Source organism: Malaclemys terrapin, chromosome 8 (assembly GCF_027887155.1).
Source record: "Malaclemys terrapin pileata isolate rMalTer1 chromosome 8, rMalTer1.hap1, whole genome shotgun sequence".
Lineage (NCBI taxonomy): Eukaryota > Metazoa > Chordata > Testudines > Emydidae > Malaclemys > Malaclemys terrapin.
Genome location: NC_071512.1, coordinates 18,058,666 through 18,071,307, shown reverse-complemented (window position 1 = coordinate 18,071,307; position 12,642 = coordinate 18,058,666). Strand labels below are relative to the sequence as shown.

The window sequence follows — 12,642 nt, the reverse complement described above, 5'->3', positions numbered from 1 at the left end:
AGTTTTCTTAAATGGTACAACATGTGAACTGTAAATAAGTGAGCTCTTACTAATACTTCCCTACACAAACTATACAGTATTTCATCCCTTACTGACACACACATAAGGAAAAGATGCTCGCTGGAAAGAAAAATCCCTCTCTCCACCCTGTGACATTACATTATTCCAAAAAAAAGGTCAATTTTTATTTCCCTTGCCCCCTTGTTTGTATAATACAACTAACAAATCTCTAGGACAGTGGCAAAAGTTTCTTTGCTTTGTTTACCAGAGAACTAGTATAACCTGTTTGGGTGATAAGTGAAATTTGAACCTCTGCTCAGATTGAGACAAGTAGGAGGGGAAAGTTGTACAAAACCTTGAATGAAGGAACTAACGCGCAAAGAATATTGTTGTTTAAACAATATAAAGGCAGCAGTTCTGCATGTGCATGTACATGACAACAGTGTGATATTCTTAGATTATGGCCATGCAACTGTGATTCAAGTGTGGAGAAATATCTGCACAAAATTTGTATAATCAAGGAAAAGTTTAGAAAAATGCTTTCAGTCATGGGCTGGAAGAATTCTAGTGGCCTTCAGTGCCTCCTAGTGGGTAAATGAATATTAAACATTCAGTTCAACATTTCTTGCAGGATGATTCGAGTTAGCCTTCAACAGGATGCTAATGTTGCATATCAATGTGTGGAGTAAAAGGAGGAAAAATGGCAGCCAATGCGTTTCAAGAATTAAACTTATACTAGGCATCATTTTGATTTATTTTACCCTGGAAAGCAATGTTATAAATTTACAAGATAATACAGTGCAATGATGGAGAAATATCACTTTTCTTGTACTAAGTGATTATGTTTAGATATTAAATTTATGTCATAAAAACAGATTGCAAGGAAATTATTTTCTTCAGTATTTATTAAAGTGATTAACTCACTTTTTCAATAATATAAAGATACTTAATATTTAGTATATATTTAATACTATTCATCTGCAATTCTCAAAGGGTGAGAGAGTTATTCCTGTTTTAAAGGTAGGGAAACTGAGGCATACAGAGATTAAATGATTGCTCAAGGTCACACAATAAATCAATTGCACAGTCAGAATTAGAACCCAGCTCTTCTGACGCCCAATACTTTACAGACGGATTCTGAATGCTGAGAAAATTGATCTTTTAAAACACAAGCTTTAGCACCTGACCACAGGCATCAACATTAACAGTCCTTCCTTAAGAACAAAGGCAAAATTCATTATTGCTTGGTGTCAGGAAATTACATTTTTGGCAGCCAAGAGTCAAGTCAACTTCTACATTATTCTATTAAGTTACATAAAAGGGGCCTCAGTATAAAGATATGCATCAAAAGCAGAGAAAACTACAGTGAGTAAACTATGGATCTCAAAGCTGATATGGAATGGAACCTAAACATTTGTCTGATTCTTGACCATTGTTACATATTTAACAAATGGCTACACAGCCTATAAAATAATGCCCTACACACTACACTTAAATATATCACGAGAATAGGCTAGGTAGTTACCTTCCAGCTTTCTAGATCTAGTGACATAATGACATAATAATGACTCAAGATGAAGAGTCAACTGTAAGATTATTTGCTATGTCTACAATCTAAATATATACATTCTACAAGGTCAGTCCCTTATTCCCTTGGGCTGCTGTGAGCTGGAAACATTGTAGTGGCTCAGTTCATGTGAAGAGCAATAGTTTTCAAAACTACAGTTCATGGATCATTCATCAATAAACCTCAGAACCCTCTCCTGGTTTGTTCTGTCATGCAAACACAAAGGAACTGAAGCACTGGGATGCTCTGCAGGATGAAAAAGCAGAAGTTCTGCTCTACAACAATCAACTCGGCTTGTTCCAGAGGCAGCACTGACATGTCCACCTTCTCAACCAGAAGGGCAGGTTGGATCCTGGAGACAGGTAAGATGGGACACCTTGGTGGAACAACCCCTCCCTCCAAAATAATGTCTGCCCTTTTCTAAATAAAGCATTTGAAGTTTTGTTGGAAGTATATCGATAACCAAACAGATGCTTAATAGTTATTTGAGAACATATGGGTAGCAGCAGCAGCAAAGACAAATACCTAGCAAAGAAGAGGGGCCACATGTCACATTAAGTCTTTACTACAGTATTTCCTCTAAGGTAGCATTTGTTTCCCACTCTCACAAAGCCTAAGAAACCCACAGTAACTCACTGGAAATGGTCTGTGAAATTGAAGTGGCTGTGGTTGTAGTGGAGGTCATGGAGGACTGAGGACTTGATGATGTTGATGGAGACACTGAAGATGCAGGACTACTGGTTGTTGGTGTGGAGGCACCTTGGGCTTGTGCCTGCGCCTGGGCTTGTGCCTGAGCCTGAGCCTGGGCTTGGGCCTGCGCCTGGGCCTGGGCTTGTGCAGCAAGCATTGGTGTCAGTTCTGATTGCTGAATAACCTTTACCCCATCTGGCTTGGTCCATGCAGACTCACGCGTTCGTGCATTATAGAAATAGACCTAGAGAGTAGAAAAGTCATTATCAAACAATAGTATGTTTTCACAATGAAGGGCCTACTCCCCCATTCTCAAATTATGAGGGCAAAAATTAATATCTCTATGAATACGTATTAATAAAAGGAAATGGCTCTGTTTTGCCTATCTATTCAGCATGACAAAAACAAAGACTCTTACTATACACAATCTGCAGCCTCGATGGCCAAGATCAACACACCACCACCACCAATGCAAACAAGATCATATGTGGTAACATGGTAACAGTCACTCACTATTCCTGATAGCTCCTTGTTGTATTTGGTTCCAGTCTTACCTTGCCATCTGGAGTCTTGTTTTCTACCCATATCTCTTCAGTGGGTGGCATAGTTGGAGTTCCCGGGGCAGTGACAGGTGGCATCCCTGGAGGAAACATCATACCAGGAGGCGGCGGCATGCTACCCATGGGAGGAGGCATGAATGGTGGCCTCTGTGTAAATTCATATAATAGTAACAATGTCACAGGACTGCCATATACAGTTTGTGTTCATATTCAGAATCACTTGACTGCACAGCCTCAGCAAGAAAAGACTTAGTAACAGTGTTCAGAGCTGTTCTAATACAGTCCACTGAAACAATGTTGCAATCTCTGGCCTGTTCTACACTTAAAATTGAGATTGACATAGCATACTCAGGGGTTATGAAAAATCCTCAGCCTTGTGGAAGAATGCTTCCATCCACCTAGCTCTGTTGCTTAGGGAAGTGGAAGGCCCCCAGTGACAGAAAATCCCCTTCCATCTACAATACAGGGTTAACAGTGGCAGACCTACAGCATGCAGCCATGCCACTGTAGTGCCCATAGGGTAGCCATGGCCTCAAATAGCAATACCAAGGCAAGGGCCACATCTTATGACAAGTCAAACCATAGCACAGAGAACAGCTTTAACAAATACGTCAAGCCTTGAGGTATAAACTAAATGCAGAGCAGCAAAGAAGTGGCTGTAAAAAGAGAAGAGGCATGGGGTGGAATAAATGATTCCCCCCTCATTGAAGAGAGAAATAAAAAAAATATCCCTACAGGAGATGCAAGTGAAAGAAAACAGGAGAGAGAACGTGCTGAATAACTGTCTTCCAGGCATCAATAGCTAGAAATCATTTGAATTCACTGTAAAGCCACAAGACAATTATACAATGAGATATACAAAGTGGGGTATGAGCAGGTGTACCACTGCAGAAGCAGACAATTCATTACAATCCATTATACCTTTTAATTATCTACCTGCTAATGGTTTACTATTAAGACATTAAGGGGAAACTGTACAAATTCAACAAAGTAGAGATATCAGCTGTGAATATTTTTTTTTTGTAAAGCACTTAACAGATGATCCAGCAGAGGATTAGTTCAACTTAAGTCATTATTACTAAATGTCCAAAGGTAGCAAAAAAATCTTAATTTTAAAATGCTTAATGCTAATTGGATACACCCCAATATAATTCTAAATTCTTATTTCATGCATGCCCCCCATAGTACGTGAACTTTTAACATAGTGATACTCAGACCTCGGTGGTTCAGGAGCCAAACTAGAGATCAACATTACCCAAAAGAGCATCAGTAGTGTGAATTCATTGCTTCATTTACTATACATTCATATTTAAACAGTAATGCAGGGGAAATATTTAGTTTATATATATTCTCACAGAAAAATGACTGACCAGGTATTACTGTTTTTATCAATTACAATTGGTTAACAACATTATAAAAGCATCCTGATTGGTTAATAATTGAATCACAGTGCTTTAATATCATGTGTTGCAAAGAGCTGCAGGAGACACATTAAAGAGCCACTCATGGCTTGCGAGCCTCAATTTGAGTATCACTGTTTTAGCATAATCGCAAAGCAACAACTCTCCTGTTGGTAAGACTAAGCATTTCTTTCTGTTTAAACTATCGACTATTCTAAGTATTCTAAAAAACATATGTATATTCTGATTGTTTTGAAATTTGCTGTGCTAGATAGTGTAAGCAGTTCAAATTTGGGGTCATTTGAGCCAGGGGTCCCCAAAATACAGACCCCCTAAAACACAGCATTTTACAAAATCATCTGGTTAGTCTACTTTTTTTGTGCAGAACTGGACTCAAACTAAGGCTCTGATCCGTCCCAAACTGATCTTAGTCACTCAAGATTTATCTTAGCATGTGCCCCCCCCGGCCCTTTCAGGAAGCAATACTGAAAAAGTTATTGAGGGCAATGTTTGTAACTCTAGTTTGGCACAAGCATCATGGATGCATTTAAACATATATATGCTGCGAGACATGGGACTCTGTAAAAACAGGTCTGCAGGCAGCCTGCTGTGAGAGTGAATAGGTGGCTCAAGATGACATGCTGTCATCACTGGACCTTAGCTGCACCCAGGCACTGAGAGTTTAAGGCCTACCCCAGGCAGTTTTCAGGAAATGCATTTTGTGCAAGTTCCTTGCTCTCTGCCTTCATTTTGCAGGGCTCTTTAGAACATTTCACCCAGAGGTCCAAATTTCTGGTTTAAAAGTGATATTTTAAAAATGCTATGAAATCTACATGTAAACTCTGCTTTTACTTTAAAAGTAATGGCAAGAACTTAAAAACAAGACAGTGAAGATAGTAAGTGGTTAGGATAACGTAATCATGACTCAGTCTTCACCCTTTCCTGAACAATGGAATTTAATGCGATCAAAGAAAAGCATATCCTGTGTCATCTGGTCAAGGGTTCTTGATACACAGCTCCACTAGCATGAGCTGATCATAACTTCTTCTGATTCTTATAACTTTTTTGGTGGAGAGCAAGGGAATATGGAATGTGTGTGTATGAATCAGAGTAGTGCCGGGGGGGTTGGGAGGGAGTGGGATGAAGGCTCTGCCCCTCAGGGTTGTGCTCTGGCACAGCTACTGAGGAGACAGAACACCCTAGATACCGAACCTTATTTATGTACGAGATCAAACACTATGTCTTTGAAAACCCAGTTGGATGACTTAAAGCTTTGATTAAAAAAAAATGGGTTTCCAAAAAAAGTATTTTTTCTACAATTCCTCAACAAATAAGGGATCATCCTCTGAAACCTTTGCTCTCTGGCAGCTCAGAAGCACGAACAGAACATTACCATAAAGGGTGGGCAGTTGGGCACCTTCCCCTCCAGTGACGTGCTTGGAGGGAAAAGAAGTGGAGTCATCTGCGCACAATCTTCCTCCCTCCCTTACAAATACACCTACAATTCCTTCCCATGACTCCTCCACTAGCGTGAGAATCCCGAACTCCCCACCTTCCCCATGCTACCTCCAGCAGTGGGAAAGGTGCCAGGCTCACCCTCCTAAACACCAGGAAATACACAGTTAAGGTATATGCCATCACCACAACACAATCTTAATTCCATTCTCTCTGAGCAAAACTGCAACCCACCCATAACACACATACAAGCACTCTATCCTTGGAGATGCTGCAGAACACTCAGGGAACTGCACCTACAAGCACTGTAGGACAAAGTACATTTCTTTGCTAAGACAAAACTCTGGTTTAAGTCAGGTATAGCAAACATGAGCTAACTACACAGACTGAGCCCACTCCAGAGCAACTAACCCAAATTTGCTAAATATTACAATCCTTTCACTAGACTGGTGGCAATCCACATGACAAGATGACTGTGCACCACTACTGACACACCTCTACAGAACCAGTGTTGAAATTAGGCCTGCTTGATCCCTCAAGGTACATATGCACCTCTTTTCATATCACAGTAACAACTCTTCCAAACTGCTCCAACTAAGCGATCCACCGTTCAATATAACCACATCTAACACAAGGAATTCAGCTGGAGTGCATGCAGATAAATGTTGGAATTAAAAACTGTTGATCACAACACAATGGGACAGTCTCCTTTTTATTCTTCATGTCTTATTATAGCACCACCCTTATTAAACCATTTCAAGTGGCTAAGGTCAGCTCCAAGGAGCAGTTATATTGCAGGGGTGGCATGTACCTTAACTTTCATGGTTTTCTGAGGTTTAATTTGTGTTAGCTCTACTCTTCATTACCTGGTTTTCAGAAGTTAGAGTGTAGTTGAACTTGATGATCTGGAAGGACACCAGGCACTACCAGAGAATTTTACCTCTGCACTACTGGAGTTTTTTGTCAATGAACTCATCTTAACTGTGCACATGATTCCATTATGTTTGCCTTTCGGAACAATGTGAAGGATCTTCTATTAGAGGTATTTTTGAACAACATGCAGTGTGATAAAAAAGGGTAAGATCAAAACCCAATTAGTTTTAACATTTACTTTTTTCTTTTCCTGCTGTAATCACTTCTGAATGCTGCTGAGTTCTTACCACATCCATCCACATCAAAAACAGAAAACCAAACCCATACACTCTTTACCTGTAGATGTGGAGGCCCCATTGGTGGAGGAATCCCTCCTGGAGGTGGCATTGGAGGCATATTAGGATCAAATGGAGGACGTCCAAAGGGAGGACGAGGTGGTGGAGGTGGACCTCTCATCATGCCGAAAGGTGGAGGTGGGCGCATGAGAGGTGGTGGACCCCTCATGACAGCGTTTGGTGGGGGAGCTGGGCCACGAAATCTCAGTGCTTGCTGCTGAGCCATTCTGTGTGTAAAGCCAGAAGAAAACTATTTGTGTTTGCTGATTAGTTGCAGGATAGATTAATTTGTGTTACAAAAAGTGAAACTAGTAAAAGCAGAAGGACATGACAAATTTTGTCAAGTTTCAATAGATAAAATTAAAAGTACAAGTACTTTAATAGGTTTACCCCCCTCACAATTTAAATTCATTAGAAGTCTGAATGTGATTTTTTTCACTCATGAAAATGAGTGACCCTTAGATTGAACCATCTTAGTACGGACAGGCACTGTGCAAGCTTCCCTCACACAGCTCTGCCAAAGCACTTCAAACATGACCTGAATCACCGTGTCTATCTATAGTCACATCTTAGGCCTCTCGAGCAATGGCTGCCGATTGTGCCAAGGTTTTTAGTTATTTCATAATGTGAATGAGTGTCCACCAGGGACTTGGATGAGACCATCTGCATCCTTTTCACTTATGACCTAACGGAGGATTTGAACTCTGATCTGCAGTCATGAAAGGCTAATATACTAAACCCAATGTGCCACCCAGCCCACTACACAGGCAGCTTAATAAGTGTATATATAGAAAAAAACGTTCACCTTTGCAACCAACAAACGCTCTTCTGATGCTCTCAGGAAAACAATTTTGCCCACCATTTAGTGCCAGTGCAATACCAATGTTGGCATGATGACTCAAAATTGAAAAAAACAAAGGTTATAAGGTGGTGAACGGCAAAACACATGCAACTCAGCACTCAGATTATATAGACTTCTACTTCTGCTGATTTAAGTTTCATATAGCACCTACAGTTTTAGAAACCAGGTGCTGTTTTACATAGGTTTTATAGAGGCAGCCCACTAAGTGGTACATAACTGACCATTGCTACTAACCCTGAGATGCCCAAGAGCAAAACAAAATTAATGTGCTTTGAATGATGCCCCAAAGATCACCAAACTCTAACAGTGATGGAGCACCAAAGGGAGCAAATTCTAAATATAGGGGCACTCTTTACTGAGAAAACTCTTCTGTGAGGCCTGGAAAACATCATCCTAGGAACTGACAATAACAGCATCCCAGCTAATCTTAACGGTGATGAGACAGAAACAAGGCAAATGACAGTCAGAGAGCAAGGTCCCAAACAGCATAGGGATTTATCAGCAACACCATGAATTGTACTGTTAAGACAGAACTATAGTTTTTAGAACACCTATCGCCATAACACCAGGTTATGTGCTCCCAGGAGCCATAATGTTTCCCTAGTCTCTGTTTGCCAGAAGCTGGGAATGGGCAACGGGATGGATCACTTGATGATTACCTGTTCTGTTCATTCCCTCTGAAGCACCTGGCATTGGCCACTGTCAAAAGACAGGATACTGGGCTAGATGGACCTTTGAACAAGTATGGCAGGTTCTTCTGTTCCAATTAAGTAAGGCCAGGAAAGCTATTTTACCACTCATGCTGGCATTAGTTCCTGTCTGTTGTACCGGGCATCAGAGAGCGTTACTGTTATTTCAGATTTCTGTTGTGGTACACCCCAATCAGGATGAGAGTCCCAGCGTGTTGGTTGTATTTCAACCCCCCCACCAAAGACACCACTTCTGCCCCAAAGGATGGAATGCTTTAATTCTAGCTTTATACAATTACTACCAAGGGGGCAACTCTGCAGTTTGGGATGCATGGAAGGAGAGCACGAGTCAGAGAAAAATCAAACATGACAGCCACAGCTGCATTTGCCCCTTGAGGCCCTGGACACCGTGCGTCTCGCCAGGGGACACAGCTAGTGGTGTGCTTAGCCTACAGGCAGCATGCTGCAGGGAGCTCAAACGAGTGGCCGGGCCCGGTTGCGCTGGGAGCAGAGAGGGGTCGCCGGGCCCAAGGGGGAAGCACGGAGGGGGTGGGAGGGAAGGATCGGCGGGGAGGAGGGGGCACAGAGGGATGGCGGGGCCCGGCGGAGGTAGAGAGGGAAGGAGCTGCCGGACCCAGGGCTCACGGGGAGATTGCCCGGCGCGCTGTGGGGGAGAAGCGGAAGACCCTGCGAAACCACCGCGAGTGAAGGATGGGTGCGCGGGACCACAAGGCCCTGGGGGAGGAGCCTGCGGCCGCAGGGGTCGGTGGGGGAGGCCCGACGGCCAGGCCGCGGCGCGGGGCGTGTGAAACCCCGCTCTTCTCTGTCCCTGAAGCCCCGCCGGGCTGCGCTACCTGATCTCATTATTGTACCGCTCCGCCGCCGCCGCCCCCGCGTCTCCCTCGCCGCCGCCAGCCCCAGCGCCGCCACCGCCTCCTCGGTCCGCCATCGCCGCCTCACCAGCCCCGCCGAAGCCGCCACCTCCGCCGCCAGGCCGCGCCCCACGTCATTGGCTACCAGGACCGTCGCTCACTACACACATAGGCGGGACCTAACCGGCATTGGCCATCGCGCCCGCCGACTTTGAACGAGGGAAGTAAGGGAAGCTGTGATTGGCTGCGAGAAGCCGTCCCGCTCCCCTCAGTGGCCCAGGCGACCCATGTCACGTGATCCGTGACCCGCGGGGAGACCGGAACTGACCTCACATAAGATGCCAGCCAATCAGAAAAACGGAAAGAAAAATACAACCAATTCAAAGATAGGGCAAATAGGATACTAACCAATCAAAGATCAGAATGAGCTATGTGCCGGCCAATCAAAAAACAAAATGACGTTGCATGCAACCAATCATAAAAGGGGATAGGCTCCAACTCTAACCAATCGGAGACCCTCTGGCAGTAGCGAGCGTGCCAACGAAGCAGGAAACAAAGTTAAGATATTCTAGCGAATCAGGGAACAGAGTTAGGACATTGCCAGCCAATCAGCGAGCGGTATTATTGTCTGATTCACAGGCTAAATGCGTGAGTTACTGGCAGGGACGCGCAGGGCAGGTGGCGGAGGCGGGCTGGGTGGCTGCACCTGGTGCAGGGGCTGATTGCCTCTCGGTGCCCCAGCAAGGAGGGCAGCACCCTGGACTCCAAGAGTCGGGCTGGCTGCCCGGGGAGTTCAAGGTGCTGGGACTGGCCTATGGAGAAAACCATTGACAGGCTGGCAGCTGCCCCACGGCCTGCCCTAGATGCCAACACTTGGCAGCAGGGGTCATTCTGCTGGAGGGGGGGCCCTGACTGGGGAAGCAAAGCTCCCATATACTGAGTGAGTCTCCCCGGCTCCTATGGCAACCAGCTCCCTTTTTGAGGATGGCAGAAGGACAGGGATATCTTTAGTTGATTTCTTATGACTAGATTTCCTGTAGGTGAGGCATAGTGCTTCTGCTGCAATGCCCCTGAGAAGCGAGGGGGAGGATAAGTAACAGCCCCCATCCCACCTTTAAAACCCCACATATGCTTGGGATCATAACCTTATTGGCACTTCCATGCTCCCCTTCCTACATTGCCATGTCCAGGAACTAGCGGTATTGGGGGTGCAGCAGCACCCCCTGGCTCGAAGTGGTTTATATACAGGGTTTACATTTTTGTTCAGTAGCTTTCAGCACCCCACTATAAGAATTGTTCCAATGCCACTGACCATGTCACGTTTAATTTCATTTGCACACTCTTTGGGGCCAGCTGCCTTTTGGCAAGTACAGTTTGGAGTGCTTGAAAAATAAAATCAAGATAAAATAACTCCACCTGCCCAGCAACAATAAATACAAAATACATAAATCAATTTTGTGTGTGTGTGAAAGAGACAGAATATCTAGGAGACTGTCCAGCACAGTATATGTTAGAAGAGTATCTGCACAGTAAATTTCAAACTAAGGCTAAACATTGTTCCTGTAAAATTACATTGTATGACAGGTGGGTAACTGTACATACAAGTGGAGTAACTGCAACTTATTTTTGTGTCCAAAACCAGTTTTGATATCCATGATCCCTAATCCTAACCCATGCTATCCACGTTTAAAAAAATTGCCCCTATAGGTCTAAATTCTCATCTCAATTCACTAAGTATAGCTAGCAAGTAAAAATTATAAATATATTGAAATGCAGGATTATCTATCTAAGTGAATGAGAAAGTACCACTTCTTCTTTTAAACAAACCGTCTTTATTAGTTAAGGCCCTCACTTCAGAAGAATGTGTATCCCCTATGTTTGGTTTAGGCCTTAATTATCTGTGCACCATTGGGTTAGCTGAGGTATCTCAAAACTCTTCCTATAGTTTTCTGGTAGTATAAGTGTGTGGGGAAAATCAGCATATGTTATGCACATAAGTAATACCCTGTTTACAGCTTTGGGTATTAGAACCTATTGCTGAGAAAGGAAATGTTTGCCAAAATAGTGGGATTATCTCCCTGCAAGTGCTATGGGATTTTTAATGTGCACATCCCAGACACAGGCAGACAAGAACTGTAGTTACCCGTGCCTCGCCTTTTCCAGTTACATCCCCAACCCTTTCCCCTAAGAGTGTAGCTAATAATTTGAAATTTATACATGAACTAGATGTATTGCATTCAGCTACACACAGTCAGATTAGTAAAATGCTAGCTAGAACTAGCTAGTTAATAATAGGTCTTGCTAAGAACAAAATAACCCTGACAGCTGACATAAGAAATGTTGCCTATGGGAAATGAAAAATTATATGCTATTGCAAATACCACCCACAACTACCCTGTGATGGGTTGGACCCCTTAGGATGCCATCTGATGTGCTAAGATACCACTGAGCCCACCTATTATGTCAGCCTGGGACCCTTTTTACCTGTCTTGCTGCAGAATGAAACAAGAGATCAGTTCTGGAAAGGCTCAGCTTAAGGGACTTGCCCCAGCACTCAGGTGTCCACCTCCCTTGGAGTGCAGACCCAAAGGTATATTATGAAATCCGCCTCCTCCTTCAAGGTGGAGGAAGGTATGCACAACTTCTTGCCTCCCCCCAGTTAGAAATTACAGAAACTGGGTTTAATAAGAAACCAAACATATTTTATTAACTATAAAAGGCAGATGTTAAGTGGTTAAAGGGGTACAGAACAAACAGAACAAAGTAGATTACTAAACAAATAAAACTAAGCTTGTTTCACGAAAGAAATTGGTTACAAATAGTAATTTCTCACCCTAGATATTGTTACAGGCAGATTACAGAAAGTCTTAAAAGGCAGATGCACTGGCCTCCAGCTTGAAACCTCAGTTATTATTACTCATTAGCTGGACGTCCTTGCAGCTTGGGCTCAATCCTTCTTCTACCCCCATTCAGTTCTTGCTTCCAGATCTTTTTCAGTGTCTCTTAGGGTGGGGAGGCAGAGGAGAACCATGATGATGATGTCACTCCCCTGCCTTATATAGCTCTTGCGTAAGGCGGGAACCCTTTGTCTTCCAGTAGAAAACCACTGGCATTCCAGAAGGGGAGGAGGAGTATCCAGTACCAGGTGACTCGGATCCATGTCTCTGCATGGCTGTGGCAGCCATTGCTCGTAGGCCTGTCTCCAGCATCCACAGGAAGACTAAGGGCTAGTCTACACTGGCAACGTTAAAGCGCTGCTGTGGCAGCATTTTAACGTGGCTTGTGTAGTCCTGGGAGAACGTGCGCTAAAAAAAACACTCCACGAGGGGCATAGCTACC

The 12,642-nt window shown here is 43.6% G+C and overlaps 1 protein-coding gene across 11 annotated transcripts in view; it reads right to left on the bottom strand.

Moving 5' to 3' along the window:
- The window catches only part of TCERG1 (transcription elongation regulator 1), a 46,642-nt gene extending 37,231 nt beyond the window's left edge, over positions 1-9,411 (bottom strand). For 8 of the 11 annotated variants that reach the window (XM_054036981.1, XM_054036986.1, XM_054036982.1 and 5 more), the window contains exons 1-4: positions 9,286-9,409; positions 6,882-7,107; positions 2,812-2,964; positions 2,204-2,501 (exon numbers count right to left, since the gene is read on the bottom strand). In XM_054036981.1, the coding sequence (XP_053892956.1) occupies positions 2,204-2,501; positions 2,812-2,964; positions 6,882-7,107; positions 9,286-9,380 (772 nt within the window). In that variant the 5' untranslated portion in view covers positions 9,381-9,409. Of the gene's footprint in view, positions 1-2,203; positions 2,502-2,811; positions 2,965-6,881; positions 7,108-7,685; positions 7,778-9,285 lie in introns of all 11 variants that reach the window. The other 3 variants (XM_054036987.1, XM_054036989.1, XM_054036988.1) reach the window with 3 other exon arrangements.
- Between the last annotated feature and the right edge of the window lie 3,231 nt (positions 9,412-12,642).